Below are 15,179 nucleotides of genomic sequence, written 5' to 3'. Positions count from 1 at the left end.
TGGGACTTCTGAAGATGGGTAGGAGTCAGACTGGGCACTCACACGGCGAGCAGCTCTGAGGCTGAATGAAGTTGACTGTCGACCTGGATATGCAAAATTAGACACAGTGTCCAAACGGAGTTTGGACAGAACAGTGTGTTTGGCGAGCATATCTTTTCTTGGCCTAGCAAGAACCCTTTTGAAAGCCTTGCCGAAGCAGAGATCAGGGCAGAAGAGAATCCCATAAGATTAGAGTAAGATGTAAGAGTAAACTCCCCATGACCCAACCTGCCAAGAATCCAAAGCCGACAATGGAGCCAAACTATGGAGTGCTGAGTCACTGAGGGAAAGAGACTGTTCCAAAATTTTCTGTGCCGAACTCCAAGCCTCAAGTTCCAGCATGGAAGCTTTAGCTCTTAGACTTATCCCAATCTGAAGGCATCAAAGTCAAGAGAGTAACGGAAACTGTCAAAGTCGACAAGACTGTCTGCTCTGGCATGGGTGCTCCCAGGAGACTGTAACCCATGGACCTCAGATTTGAAGGACAGACCAGAATAGGAAACATCAGTGGACGGAGTTGTTGGAGCTGTTCTCAGACTATCCTGTGTGGATGGGTATCAGGAGAAAAGTACAGTTGTGTACACTTACCATTAATATAGATGTTCGAGTGTATTGATTTGTTGCAGTCATCACTTGTGGGTTATCCCTGCTGGGTAGCCCTCGGTCGGCCCGAACACCAGAGTAAAGCTTTTCCCCTGCGCCAGCTGCTGTCACCTGCAGACTGATGTCAGGTTGTCAGTGGTATAAAGGAGAGCAGCCGGCAGCATTACATCAGTTTTTCTTGCCCTAACCTGTAGGATCCCCTTGAAGGAAATGTTTAAAGAGGCTGTGGAGACCCCAAGGCCACAGGAATGACAGTTAATCTCCAAAAAGGATAAGATTAAGGGGGAAGGTGGGAGGGGAAAATAGGGCTGCAACAGTGAATACACGCGAACATCTACATTTATGTAAGTGTACACAACTGTACTATGTTCTTCACGTTTCACTGTTGCAGTCATCACTTGTGGGAGGATTCCCAAAGCTGAGGAAGGGGAGGATGGAAGTATGAAATTCCTAGGATTGAGCTAGCATGCCTTGCAGAACTGCAGAGGCAAAGCCTGCCCGAGCCCTGGAGAACAGAGGCAGGTGGTAGAGTTTGGTGAAGGTGTGGACAGAGGTCCAAGTGGCAGCTTCCAGGATGTCCCTGGTGGGTACTCCTCTAAGGAAGGCAGTGGAAGTAGAGGCTGCCCTAGTGGAATGTGTTATGATAGACTTAGGAGGAGCTTTTCCATGAAAAGTGTAGCAGAATTGTATGCAGTGAGATATCCATTTAGAAATGGTCTGTTTGCAGATAGGCTTCCCTTCTTTTCCTGGGGCGAAGGCAACCAACAGTTGATCAGTCATCCCAACGGACTTTGTTCTGTCCAGGTAGTATCTTAACTGTCTGTGCACATCCAGTGTGTGCAGAATTCTCTCCCCTTTATTCTGAGGGTTTGGAAAAAGGTGGGGAGATGAATAGCCTGGTTTAGGGTCACATTTGATACTACCTTTGGCATGAATGAGGGATCAAGTCCTGAGACACACCCTATCTGCATGGAAGATAATGAACAGTTCAGTGGCCATGAGTGCTAGAAGTTATGACACCCTCCTACCTAAAGTAATAGCCAGGAGGAAGGCAGTCTTGCAGGAAAGGTATTTTCAGTCTCCTGATGCAGCTGGTTCAAAGGGAGACAATATCAGTTTTTCTAAGACACAGTTCAGGTCCCAGGCTGGAGTGGGTGCCCTTCTAGGGGGCCTAATGTTAGATACACCTCTGGGGAATTGCTTAATCAAAGGGTGAGAGAAAACAGGCTGTTCAGCATGAAAGTGTGCTGAAATGGCTGAGATGTGGATTTTAATGGAGGAAAAGGAGAGGCCCTTGTTAAGTAACTCCGCTAGGTAATCCAGAATAAGTGGAAGAGACGGCTGGCAGCTGCTGTAACCTTTAGACAGGCACCAGGAGTTGAATCTTTTCCATTGCCGTGAGTAAGACTTCCTGGTGCTGGGCCTTCTGGCTTCCTTAATAACGTCTAGGACCTGCTTTGCTCAACTGTGGGTTATCCCTGGGAGATAAACCATGCAAAAAGTTTGAGAGTGTGCAGGTCTGGATGTAGAATCTCCCCTATGGCTTGGGTCAGGAGGTCTGCAGTTAATGGCAGGGGCCTGTAAGGCTCCTTGGTCAGGCTGAGCAGCAAGGGGTACCAATGTTGCCTGGGCCAATCTGGTGCTATAAGAATGGGTTTTGGTCCTTCCTGCCTTATTTTGAGCAGTACCCTTGGGAGCAATGGCATGGGAATGCATAAATGAAGAGTTTGGTCAGTTGTAATGAAAGAGCATCCACTTTCCAAGCTAGGGGGTGGAACTCCCTTGTGCAGAATTTTTGCAGCCGATTGTTGTGTTGGGAGGTGAACAGGTCCACCTCTGGTGTCCCCCAGGCCTGGGTGATTTGAAGGAATATCCCCCTCAGGAGTTTCCACTCTTGGGAGGTCTAAGTAGTTTGTGCTTAGATGGTCTGCCAGGATGGTGTTTACTCCTGGGATGTACTGGGCTATCAGATGTAAGCCCATGGATGAGGCTGTCTCTGCCAGAGGGTCATTGCTAGTCGGTAGAGAGGGTAGGAGCATGTGCCCCTCCCCCGCTTGTTGATGTACCACATGACTGTGGTACTCTGTTTTTATGAGGACCACCCCAGGTTTTAGGTGGTCTTGGAAGGATGTGATTGCCTTGTGAACTGCCATCATTTCTTTTAGCTTGATGTGCCAATGAAGGTGCTTGAGGTCCCAAGAGCCTTGGGTGCACTGGGTGTCTAAATAAGCGTCCCAAGCTAGATCCGAGGTGTCTGTGGTGATAGTCTGGCCTTGTGGTAGGCAGGTGAAAGGAAGGCTCTTGTTCCGAGTGCAGGCCTGTGCCCACCAAAGAAACTCATTCCTTATGCATGGAATGAGGGGGAGAGTGGTCTCCACAGGTTGAGAGTGTTGGCACCAAAGGTTCTTTAGGAACCACTGGAGTTTTCTTATGTGAAGCCCGGCCAGGGGCATCATTAGAATGCAGGATGACATGTAACCCAGTGCTTGCAGAATTTTCCTTGCTGTGTTTTTTTCTGAGAGCTAACTGGGAAAAGTAATTTGCCAGAAAGCTTTGGTTTTCTGGTGAGAGGAAGGCTGTCCAGGAGTGCGTCCAAGAAGGTGATCTGCCTGGAGGGGTTTAGGTTTGACATTTTCCTGTTGAAAGTGAACCCTAGAGAGGTTAGGGTTGTCTGTACAAAGAGCAGGTCCTTTAGTAATTTCTCTTTGTTGTCTGCTTGTATTAGGCAGTCGTCCAGATAAGGGTAAATCTGGATGTTTTGGTGTCTGCAGGAGACAACCACTGGGGCCAAGCATTTTGTGAAGACCCAGGGAGCCATAGATAAGCCAAAGGGTAGTGCAGAAAATTGAAAGTGTTGTGAACCTGCTCTGAAGCATAGGCATTTTCTGCAAAACTCCCTTATGGGTATATGAAAGTAGGCATCCTTCAGGTCTAGAGTGGCTAGCCATGTATTTTTGCCCAGCAGTAGTAAAGGGTTTTGAAGAGTAAGCATTTTGAATTTTTGGACCTCTAGGAAGGTGTTTAGAGTGGACAGGTCGAGGATTGGTCGCAAAGTGCCTTCTTTTCTTGGCGCTAGGAATAGTCTGGACTAAAATCCTTTTCCTGCTTGCTCCTGTGGTACAGGCTCCACTTCCCCTTGGGCATGGAGTATGTGCACTTGTTTTAATGCTTCCGTCCACTGATTTGGAGGTAGATTTGGGTAACCTGATAAGGTTGGGACTTGTTGAAAGGTAAATTTGTAGCCATGGAAAATGAGTTATAAAACCCATTGGTCCTTTGTTACAGACAGCCACTTTTGTTTGTAAAGGGATAGCCTTCCTCCTAACCTTTGATGGGAGGTGGGATGGGAGTCATTGGACATTCTTAAGAGTAGTGTGTGGACTCAGAACTCCCTGCTGTGGGAGTGGCAGTGGGCCACTGCTTAGTTTTTTGCTGGCCTTGGTTTTCTGGTCTAACTGGTCTGTCCCTGCGAGGTCTCCCTTGAGCCCGTCTATTGGGAGCTGGGAAAGACCAGTTCTTAGAGGGAAAGTTTCTGCTGAATCTGGGAGGTTGAACTTGGAGGAAGTCTTTTACTGTTTGCATAGATTTAGCTTTATCCTCAATCTTTTTGATGACCTGTTCTGCTTTTGATCCAAACAAGCGGTCTTTATCTAGGGGGCATCAAGTAGTCTAGATTTTACATGATCAGGCAGTGGCTGTTTTTAGCCATGTGTGCCTCTTAATGACTGAACCTGCCAGTGGCCCTACTTGAGGCTTCTAGGGCATCGAATCCACAGTGCAGGGAGTGTTTAGCTACTTGAGAAGAAGCATGCAGAAGATCTGCTGTTTACCTTCATATTGTCGATCACATTATGGTCAACCCTGCTTCCAAGAATACCGAAGTGCGACTGTCCAAAACGTTGGACACCACATTTCCGAATGGCAAAATCTCACCCCCTTTTTGACCCATGGTAGCACTGGTGTGGAGGTGTGGCACGGTCGGAAATGTTTAAATTTGACATCTGGAAGGATTCGCGGTTCTGGTTTTGCAGAAACGGTTCGATTAAGTGGCCGGCCGATCATGTGTGATCGACAATATGAAGGTAAACCAGATCTGCTAACTCCTTGGAAGTATTAGTGTCAGGTAAAGATGAATTTTTATTTCACAAGCTCCAAGGTGTGCTGTTGATATTTTAGCATATGGAACTGGCAGTTAAGAGCTCTAACAGCTAAAGTTGAGGAGGTGTAGACTTTCTTACCCTATCTGTCTAGAGCTCGAGTCCTTGTCAGAGGGAATTGGGTTTTTTGATGAGCTAGCCTTGGCCCCTGGGTCTGCTGCAGGGTTTTTAAACAAAAATGTATATGAATCAGGCACCCTTTATTACCTGTCAGGTTTTCTAGAAGCAGGGGTTAGGGCATCAGGGGTGAGGCTAGATTCATTGAAATCATCACCCACCACGTCCAGAACAGGAGGGATGGCCAAGGGTCTATGCTGAGGAAGGTCTAGAAATTCTCCTAGTATTTTCTTAGACTGAGGATAATCTTGGGCTTCCCAGTGGAAATGTTCACAGAGTGTGCAGGATTTCCCCAAATGACAGATCCTCAAGGGGGAGGAGGCAGAAGAAACGGATTCCTCTGCATCAAAATCCTCAAAGGAGGTGAGAGGTTGCTGTTCCTCATCTGAATCAAGGTAGTCTGAAATTTCAGAATTCAGTTCTGTGTGAACTTCAGGGGAAGTATCCCTTTTTCTTTTAGGAGTGGCATGGCTACCACTGATGAAAGTGATTAGGTCCTCCGCCACTCTCAGTAACTGCATCTGAGGCGGTGGAGGAGGAGTAAGATGGTGACTAGAGACTGGTTTCTTAGGGGTGGTCTTGCTTTTAGACTTTAATAAATCCATCTGTAGTTGGGATGCAGTAGTCGAAGGTGAAGACATTAGTTTTTGTCTTGAATCGGTTGTGCAAAGAACCTCCTCAGAAGCTGGTGTCTGCATAGCGGCTCTGGACCCAACTGAAACGGAGACAACAGAGGGATCAGATGATGAAGCATTCCCCAGTGGCATACTGGACTCTGAAAGGGTCTTGGTAGAGGCCTGAGAAGGAAATGAGTCAGCCATCAGGGGCTGCAAAAGCACCTCACTGAATTCCTGAGAACTGACAACTTGCTTATGGGACAGGTCGTCAGAAGGCTTAAGTTTGTGAGGTCTGTCCCTTTATCTTTTCATTTTTTTGGGAATATCCACAGACTGTTGACCGACGGATGCCATTTCGTAATGTGAGGAACTACTTCAGAAATGCCTGGCTACAAATTCCACTCTAGAGCGAATAGTCCTAGAATTGAAAAGTGCGCAGAACTGACAACGGGGGACGTCGTGGTCTGGGCCTAGACAAGTAACGCACAAGGTATGGCAGTCTCAGTGTGGTATTTGTTTTCCACAGCAGAGACAATTATTGACTTTTTCGGATATTGGTTAGTGCAAGAAAAAGGTCCCCAAAGGAGTACTTAATCTTAGTCATTTTGAGGCAACTTCCACTCTGGCAACGATCGACCGGCACACACGCAAACTGCTTTTGCTTCGGGCTCCACTGCAAGAAAGATTGATGTAATGGCGCCGGCTGCTCTCTTTTATACCACTGACAATATGACGTCAGTCCGCAGGCGATAAGATTTACTCTGGTATTTGGGCTGACCGAGGGCTACCCAACAGGGATAACCCACAAGTGATGACTGCAACAGTGAAATATGAAGAACATCCTCTAGATAAATTTGCATCTGAGAGAACCTCATCCTGTTGACATCAGCCTCAGTAAGGCTCCTTGATAATCAAACAGAGCTGGAAGATGAAGCCACTGAAGGTGGTCTTGACAAGCTCTTCTCCTGCAAGAAAGGCGAATGAAGCAGAGAACTTGCCAACTCCGCCAAGAGTCTAAACCAGTTATCAACGAATTTTCTGTGCCAGACCCAAGGGTTCTGATAGGTCCGGTGACCATTTCCTTGTCTTGTCCAACCTCTTTTCTGACTAATTGGTTTTCCCTTTTCTTTTTGTCTAGGTATTTCCTCCATTTTAGTTTGCCACTATGACCTTGAAGCATCTTGGTACCAAGAGTCACATGCCTCACATTCAACATCAAGATGAACTGCCCCCTAGGCAGTACAGTCACAAAGAGTGTACACGTCCTGTGGTTGAACCTTGTGGCCACAGGTCATATACTTTTTAAATCCTTGAACCTTGTTCTTCATGGAAAAGTAAATCAACAACAAAATACAACACTGTCCTGTTACAAGGAACAAAAATCACTATATACAGGCCAACTGTATACAACACCAAGAAAATTATGTAGAGGTGACAGCCTTCAAGTTAGAATATTTATGGTTAAGTAAGCAGCATTAAAGAGAGTTTTTTTTTCTTTAAATAATGTATATAGATATTAAGTGTGGAGGTGTAAGGTGGAAAGAAACTACTGGAGATGGTACAGACACAAAAATACTAACCACTTGGCAAACATTATCTGCCAGAGCCCTCAAAACAATGTCCTACTTGATCAGGCAGCAAGCAAGAAATTAGTTATTCTGGAGGGAGACAGAGAGGGATTACGAGTAGGGGAAGAATCACAGATCTGGATATGCAGCTACTGATGACACTGTGGTTCGATCCGATAACCCAAAGGCTGAACTGGGTAGAAGACAACTTTTTTTTTATATGGAAATATGTGCATTAGCTAGGAAACATTAAACTTTTGGACTGTCATTGCATTTCTAAGGGAGTGCATGTGTAAATGCTTATGTTAATATTTTGTCAGAAAAATTTGAATTTTTAACAGGACTTTCATTTGAGTTTTGTGGATCTGGGTTAGTATATCGTGCTTGTGGGGGACTAATCAGTGGTTCACTTACTGCAGAACCACTTGTTCTCTACTGTACACTTTACTGGCTCATCCAGGTTCTGTTATCTGTTTTTGTGGTCTCTTTTTTGACTTACTGATAAGAGTAATCCCCAGTTTCTGAAATTTTACCTTTCCCTGTCTGGAAGAAGAAAGTTGTCAAGCCACCTCCTGTTGCTTCTCAGACACTGGAGGGTGACTCTGCTGCTGCCACATATTGTTACTCAGACCACTCATCTTTTTGCCCAAGTCCTCTTGGATGCATTTGCAACATGTTTACTGAATTGCCACTTAAGTATGCAAGCATTATATACAAGAAAACAAACCATGTTAACATATTCACAGTTAAAACATTATACATCATATACATGCTTTTATGCTCAATTCCTGCCTTCCCTTAAACTTGAATCCTTCTCCAAGTATTACACTATTCTGCATGTATTGTTCACACAAATTCCTCCCACCTTTTTCTGAAGATCCCATCTCCAGTTCTCCTTTCTCTGTTACAATATTCACTGCCTCAGGTACACCTGGTTTAGACAGAGTTCCATTTTCTATTAATTGGTTTTTTTTTGGCAGCCACCTGAATTAAACTTAACGCATCCTTATCAGGTCTAAGCAATTCAGATCCTGTCCCCAGCTCAAAAAATCATTTCCTTAGTTACACCCATGTGCTCATCCAACATTTCCCACAGAGTACTTTGTTGGAAATTTGCAAATTCGGACAACTCATTACACTCCCAAAACATATGTTCCCAATTACCCCTTTCTTCCCCCATCACACCTCCAACCATACCTCTCAACCTCTTAGAACAAAAAAATCTGGAGAAAGCCATAAATAAAAGTAGGGCTAAGGCACAAAAATAGGGACAGTTTTTAAATACTGCTCTTACAAACTTAGAAAGTTGATAGAACGGGTTTTGCATTAGCATGAATTTTCTGAAGGGTATGAAGTCTGAAACTCAAATGAGTCATTTTTTAACTTCAGTCTAATGATTTGCCACTAATTTGTCAGAAAACCACAATTTTATGAAAAACAGACCAAAAATCTATGGCAAAAATCTGGACATACTGCGAAAATCTGTACAGTTGAGAGGTATGCCTCCAACATTTGCCATCTACCTGAAGAAAGTCTTTGGAGTCTGCTTGGGGTACAGAAATACATATGCAAACACTTCCCAGCAAAAATTCTAAAACATCTAGAGTTTGCTGCATATTTGGGAGCCATACATATGTTCTCCCATTGTTTTCACGTGAATTATTTTTCACGTCTTTCTTCCCAATCTTATCTAACAGCCTCTGATGGATTCCTACAGTTACTGTGCAACATTTTATATACCCTAATAATCATTCCTTTTCTAACAGCAACTTCTGTTCTAGACTCAACTAAAAACTCCACCAGAACAGGTTGATTTCCCCTAGCCCTTTTCTTTTAACCTATACTCCATCAGTCCCGGACAGGAAAGCAGCCTCTAGCCTGCAGTCCAAATGCCTTATTTGCCTCTTCCCATCCTATTATGGCTCCCAATAACTTGGTTCCTTTGTCAGTTTTCTCCAGTAGATTCCAGCCCCATCTTGCCTATTCTCTGTATCCCTAATTGCAGTCAACCCTATCGGCAAAATTTCCATAATTCTCCAGTTGGCTTAATTTTTACAATACTTTCTGCTACTTTCCGGGTATACTATAATATTCTGTATGGCTGTTATTCTCCTTACAGATCTGCATCCAAAATCCCATTCTCATTATTTCCTGAATTCCACTCCTGCTTCATCAACTCTTTCCAATTTGAATTATCACTTTGAAAGGTTCATTTCCAGTTTTATCAGCTCCAAAATGATATCATCTGCAAATAAAGCCACATTTTCTTGATTACCATGCCAATTACATCCTTGAATTTACGAGTCCCTTACTTTCTTTACCAGTGGTTCTAAATATAAGCAAATAAGAAAGGGGAAAAGAGGACATCACCACCTAGTACTTCTATTCTGGCAACTTATCAGAAATTAACCCTCCCACTTTAATTTTTACCTCCAATCCCTCGTATATCCCCCTTAATCTTATTACTGTATCACGGAATGCAAATGCTTCCATTGGCCTACGCATAAAATCCCAGTTTACTCTGTCAAATGCCTTCCTGCATCAAGACCCAACAACAATGTCATTTCTTTTATTCTGTTTCCATCTGGATCATTACTTTTCTGTTAATGTTTTCAAAGGTTTTCCTCCCCTCCATGATATCACACTGTTCCATATCCATCAATTTTGGCAACACCTTTGCATTCTTTAGCTATTATAGACAAACATTTTACAATCATGACTCAAAATTCAAATGGGTCTGTATGAAGCATAATACAGCCACCACAGAAGTACAAGCTCTGTGGAACACACATGCAGAAATGTCAGAGAGATGTTTGTAATGATCAGCACTTCGAAAGCCTTACATTATCTCTGGTTGTCAAAACCTTTGCTAGTGTATATATACAACATAGTGAAGTGGTAAATCAACCTCTATTCAGAATGGCTACAACAGTCTGGGCGATAGCAAGTCAGCCCAGACTCTACAGGCTTCAAAGATTCCAAAACCTACAAATGGACAGACCTACAAATGACAACTTTATGCTGAGGGCTTCCAAGAACTGATCTCTCTGAGAACACCTCAAGTACATCTTTTTACCTCCTTTCAGAACAAACAGCTAGAGAAATTCTGCTCCAGCTCTCCTTGCAAACAGGCCTAAAGACAGATGCCTTTTCAATTCCATGGAAAAGAATGCTCCTGTATGCTTTTCCATCACCTTCCACTGATTTCCAATGTTCTTCTTAAGATCCAGGATGCTACGGAAATCATGGTGTTGACTCCATTTCAGACCAGACAATATTGGTTTGCTCTTAATTTCAACCTGGCCAAAGGCAATTATTACAAGCTTCCCCACAGACAAGATTTGCTCACATAAGAAAAGGGTTATGATGCACTCTGATCTAAACATCTCCAAATGCCTGCCTGGATAATAGAATTTTAATACTTTACAGGCACATGCTTTCTGAGGATGTGCAGCAGGCACTGAAGGAAGCAAAAAAAAAATGCTACTAGAAAATCATGTGTATGCAAGCAAGTGGAAAATATTTTCTAGTTGCTGCTGGCCAAAAATCACAACTCTCTTCAGGCCCAGCTGCCTCAGATTGATTATTTGCTCGAGTTACTGTCCTCTGGAATTTCTTATTCCTCTTTCAAGGTGCACTTGTCAACCCTTTCAGCTCATCTGACTTTTGCTCCAACCCACCCACACTGTCTAATCATGCTCAAGTTACAGTTTTTGAAAGGGGGTGCTGAATATTCATCCACCTAGGAAAAAAGTGGTTCCTTCTTGGGATCTGAACTTTGCACTTGGAAAAGCTTACTGTCTTCATTTGAACCAACTTATCAGGCTGAACTGAGGTTCTTAACATTGTAGAGTTTTTTAGTCACTTCTCTGATATTTGCTAGGAGAGTATCAGAGTTAAAAGCATTTACAGCAAGTCAACCCTATCTCATTTTTTACAAGGACAGGATTTCTTTGAAAACTGGTCCTCCTTTTATGCCTACCTTGCTCTCAGATTTTACTTTAAGACAGACTATTAATCTCCCTACCTTCTTTCCTGAACAAAAGAGGTCATTGTTCCCCTCTACTCGACACTCATTAGACCCATTATCGAGTACAATGCCCCTTTTGGAATGTACCTCACAAGACATCTGCAGCAGCTGGAAAGGCAACAGAAGTACCTCACAAAGAGGATTACTGGCATCAAACAAATGCCCTACACTGACGGTCTCAAAAAACTCCAGCTTTAACCCATAGCATATCGCATATTCCGAGGTGATCTTTGCCTAACATATAAAGCTATGTCAAACCCAGAGCTGTTGGACATGCCACACCTAAAGAAATCCCTCCAAGCTACACGCTCTAGAGACCTAAACCTTGTCACCACAATAAACAGGACATGCTGAAGGGATAGATTCCTGTCCCAGAGACTTCACATACTCTGGAACAGGCTACCCATCTATGTCAAGCAAAGTTCTTCATTAGCACTCTTCAAGAAAAATCTTGATGAGTGGATGGGAAATAGGAAATACACCCCGGGGATCACTTCTGTGTCTCTGCTCGACAATGGCACAGGAAAATAACTTTCTTGGGTGGCATAAGCCAAGGAACCTTGTTGGCTAGGCTTACGTTGGCCCTTGGGCCGATAGCCTAGTACATACCTATGAACCTATAAGAAGGAGAAAAGATTCTTCACACTCTGGATGTCCGTGGGCAGCTCAGATACTACGCAAACAAAACTCAAGCCTTCAAGAAAGCTTATTTGCTGCCCGTCTCCTACAAGGGTAAACAAGGCAGACAACCAGTGTCAAAGCTTACCACTTGCAGGTGGTTGTCTCATGACTATGTTTTATTACATTCTCCATAAATAAGGGGTGGTCTCAAGTATTCTAGAGACAGAAACTTGATCCTCTAAAAACTTTTACAAAGCACTACAAACTGGATTCCTTTTCCAGGTCCAGAACAGGCTTTGCCAGGATCATTCTCCAGGGGCTACTATGGTAATAGTTTACTGGCCTCTTTCCTTTGGTAGTTTTCTAAGCAAAGATAATCCACTTATTCAGCTTAGTCTACAGCAACTTGAGTAATCTATGCACGAACACAGCACAGTTGGACAAGTAAACTTACCATAACTGTAGTTGTTCTAATAGATCACTTTTGCACTAGCCTCCTCTTTCTTCAAGCCCCTTCTTTGCTTTTTTTTTTTTTGTCGTCTTTTCTGTTACCATGATGTGGATACCCTTTTGCGAACAGGAAACAAAGCAAACGGTAAACTAACATTGTTCTGTCAGAGCTTTTACCTTCCTCATTGGCAAAAAATGCACTGAAGCTTTTTGCATTCCAGCTATTTGAAGCTCTGCTCGAGCTCTTGACAGTTGGAGCATATGGAAGGTTCTCTTAAGCTTTATAAGCTGGTCAATCACAAAGGTAGGACCCATTTACTTACGTTACTGCAACAATGACCGATAAGAACATCTACTGTTATGTCAAGCTTACTTACACAACTGTACTTTCCTGTACACCTGGGTATTTTGTCGGTGATACAATTCCACCACTGTCAGCAATGAAATCAGCAAGTTTTTACCTACAACTGGATGAAGAAGCTGCGCCAGAAGGATTTTGGTCATTCCATCTGACAAAACTCTGAAATGCAAAATTCATCAGCTTATCCAGCTCAGGTTGTGGACTACATCACTTTCGTTTTTAATACCTAATCATCATGTCATCATTTGCCATGAGGAACTGTAGTCTTTGTTGCCACATGCAACTGTAATCGGTTTCAGAATTCTGGCCAAGGAATGTTTGCAGACAAGAATGTTTTATTTTTTGGAAGAACAGTTTTGTTGGATGAGTGGGTTAGAACACATCTGACTGTCACAAATGTGGGCAGCAACGGCCTAGAGAGAACCATTAGAAATTCTAAATTAAGTTCTCAAACACCAATAAAAGCTTTACAAAGAAATCTGCACAGTGATGTGAATTATGAGAGAAATACATCCAAGAAAACATACCTGTGCATCACAATCTGAATATATTTTAAAGAAAAATACAAATCACAACTAACCCATTAGCTACATCAGCCAAGGAAACAGCAAAGCAAGTCTAACTCAAAATCCAAAGGTGGTAACAATCTATCTTCAAGCTCCACCAAAATCAAAATTGATTTTTTTACTCTGGAACCAAACCATTACTGAAATTCATAGATGACTGAAAAGCAATACTGATGTCACTGCAAAGTAATTCTAAATTACGTTTAAGAAACAGAGAAAACCACAGAAAGATAAAAGCTTAAAGAACTTTTTTTTTTTCAAAATTTTAAAAAACAAAATTTCAATGCATTCAGCATCCAATAAACCAATTCTTAACCATGCCTCATGAGAGAAAAACGAAGAAAGCTATTGCCTGGAAAAATCAGCCAATATCAAATTTATCCCATCATCTCTGAGATGATCAGAAGGTTGTTCAATGTTATATGCAAAAAACACAGTCCATATGCAGTTCATTAACACTTTCCACTCTTCACAAGACACTTACCATAAAGAAACAACATACACATTTTAATGTGTTCTATGGAAGTACTGGGTGTACAGAGAAACTTACCTTTGAACAGAGGCAAAGGGGTTAATTCGATGGGTTTGCCCTGAGATCTAAATTGAGAGGAGCTCTGTGATCTTTTCTGTCTTGCTTTCCTGACGGACTTCCGAGAAAATCCGTCTACTTTATCCACTGATGGAGGAGTGGTAGATACCGAGGACATAGCCTTACTAAAAGAAAGCATATAAAAATGTCAATCTTCTTCTTCAAAGAAAAATCAATGCAATATAAAAAGACAAGAACTAACATATGTAAGCTGCGTTTGCAGTGTTGCAATAAGTACCAAATCCCATAAAGTACTTTCAAGAAATGCACAGTAATTATCCATAATTGAAAAGGACTCCTAGTTTTATATATGAACTTTTGTATGGGCCACACCAAAAAACAGTGCACTTTCCAAGGAAATACAATAGTTGTTGGTCAGTTCTGTGAAACCAGATTCACAGAATGAAACCAACTAAAAACCTGTCTAAAACAGCATTCACCAAAATGTGTCTTTGTCCTCACATGAAGCAGTTGTGACAGGCTTCACAGCCTCCATCACCACCTCATCCCACCCGTAACCCCTTTACTCAAGTTAATCAGCTATAAAGTTTCTACCACTGGGGGACAAAGAAAGGCCTTAACTATGCTTTACTAGGACAGGATTTGGTTATAAATTTATCGGAGTTCTCTCTGAAAAAGATTATACATCTTCCAAATGGAACTAATAAAGGAATCAGTGACTGGTCATTTTTTCTGTAAAATGAGAAGGATTTCTGCTGGTCATCTGTCAAGAAGCTGCAAGAATTAATTTCACATGTGTGTGTAAACTTTAACCTTTGTTAGCTCAGCACTGTATACTGGGGTAATAGTAGGGCATTTGGGTAAAATGCAAGTGCTTTTGCAGTGTAATATGTGGTAGCTGATGCACATATTAAAAAAGATGAGGAATGCAAGACTTGCCTGCTTATTACTGTGAACAAACAGGCATGTGGTAAACATCTGGGGACACACTGCAAGAAAAGAAGGGAAACTTCATAACTGCTTTGGCCAAATTATGCACAGCCCCTTACAACTGCAGAGAGAGTTTGTCAAGGTTCAGTCCCAGGGCTCCTTCACACGTCACAGTTTCCAGATCTGACATAGATGTCATACAACTGTGGAATACCATCAACAGTACTTTGGTTGTGGATGTTAACTTATAAACTGTTGAAGCAAGAAAGTTATCGGACAGTTTTGCATCCAAAATCTAAGAAAGACTGGACCACCAGAATACCCTACATTAAACAGGCTCTCACACAGGCTGAAAAGGAGAGAGGTGACTAGCTGATACGATTGTGAACATTTACTTAGAAGCAGCTACAATGTTACTGTGACTCAGAAAGCATGTGCTATCAAATAGCTGAAGCAGCCAGGTGTTGTGCAACAGCTGCAGCAAGCACTGGAATAGAAGCAGCAAATGGCAAATCATCTGACAATCATCACTACCTTAATAACTGCATCAATCACTAAGATTTTACATAC

At 42.6% G+C, this 15,179-nt stretch overlaps 1 protein-coding gene across 3 annotated transcripts in view; it reads right to left on the bottom strand.

Annotated features, from left to right (window-relative positions):
• The window catches only part of PPP2R5E (protein phosphatase 2 regulatory subunit B'epsilon), a 2,371,886-nt gene that overhangs the window by 1,837,626 nt on the left and 519,081 nt on the right, over positions 1–15,179 (bottom strand). For all 3 annotated transcript variants that reach the window (XM_044074552.1, XM_044074554.1, XM_044074553.1), the window contains exon 2: positions 13,680–13,843. In XM_044074552.1, the coding sequence (XP_043930487.1) occupies positions 13,680–13,836 (157 nt within the window). In that variant the 5' untranslated portion in view covers positions 13,837–13,843. The remainder of the gene's footprint in view (positions 1–13,679; positions 13,844–15,179) is intronic.

Source organism: Protopterus annectens, chromosome 6.part0 (assembly GCF_019279795.1).
Source record: "Protopterus annectens isolate FY-2018-M chromosome 6.part0, PAN1.0, whole genome shotgun sequence".
Lineage (NCBI taxonomy): Eukaryota > Metazoa > Chordata > Ceratodontiformes > Protopteridae > Protopterus > Protopterus annectens.
The sequence above is the reverse complement of the archived record's forward strand: the minus strand, read 5'-3'. Positions and strand labels throughout refer to the sequence as shown.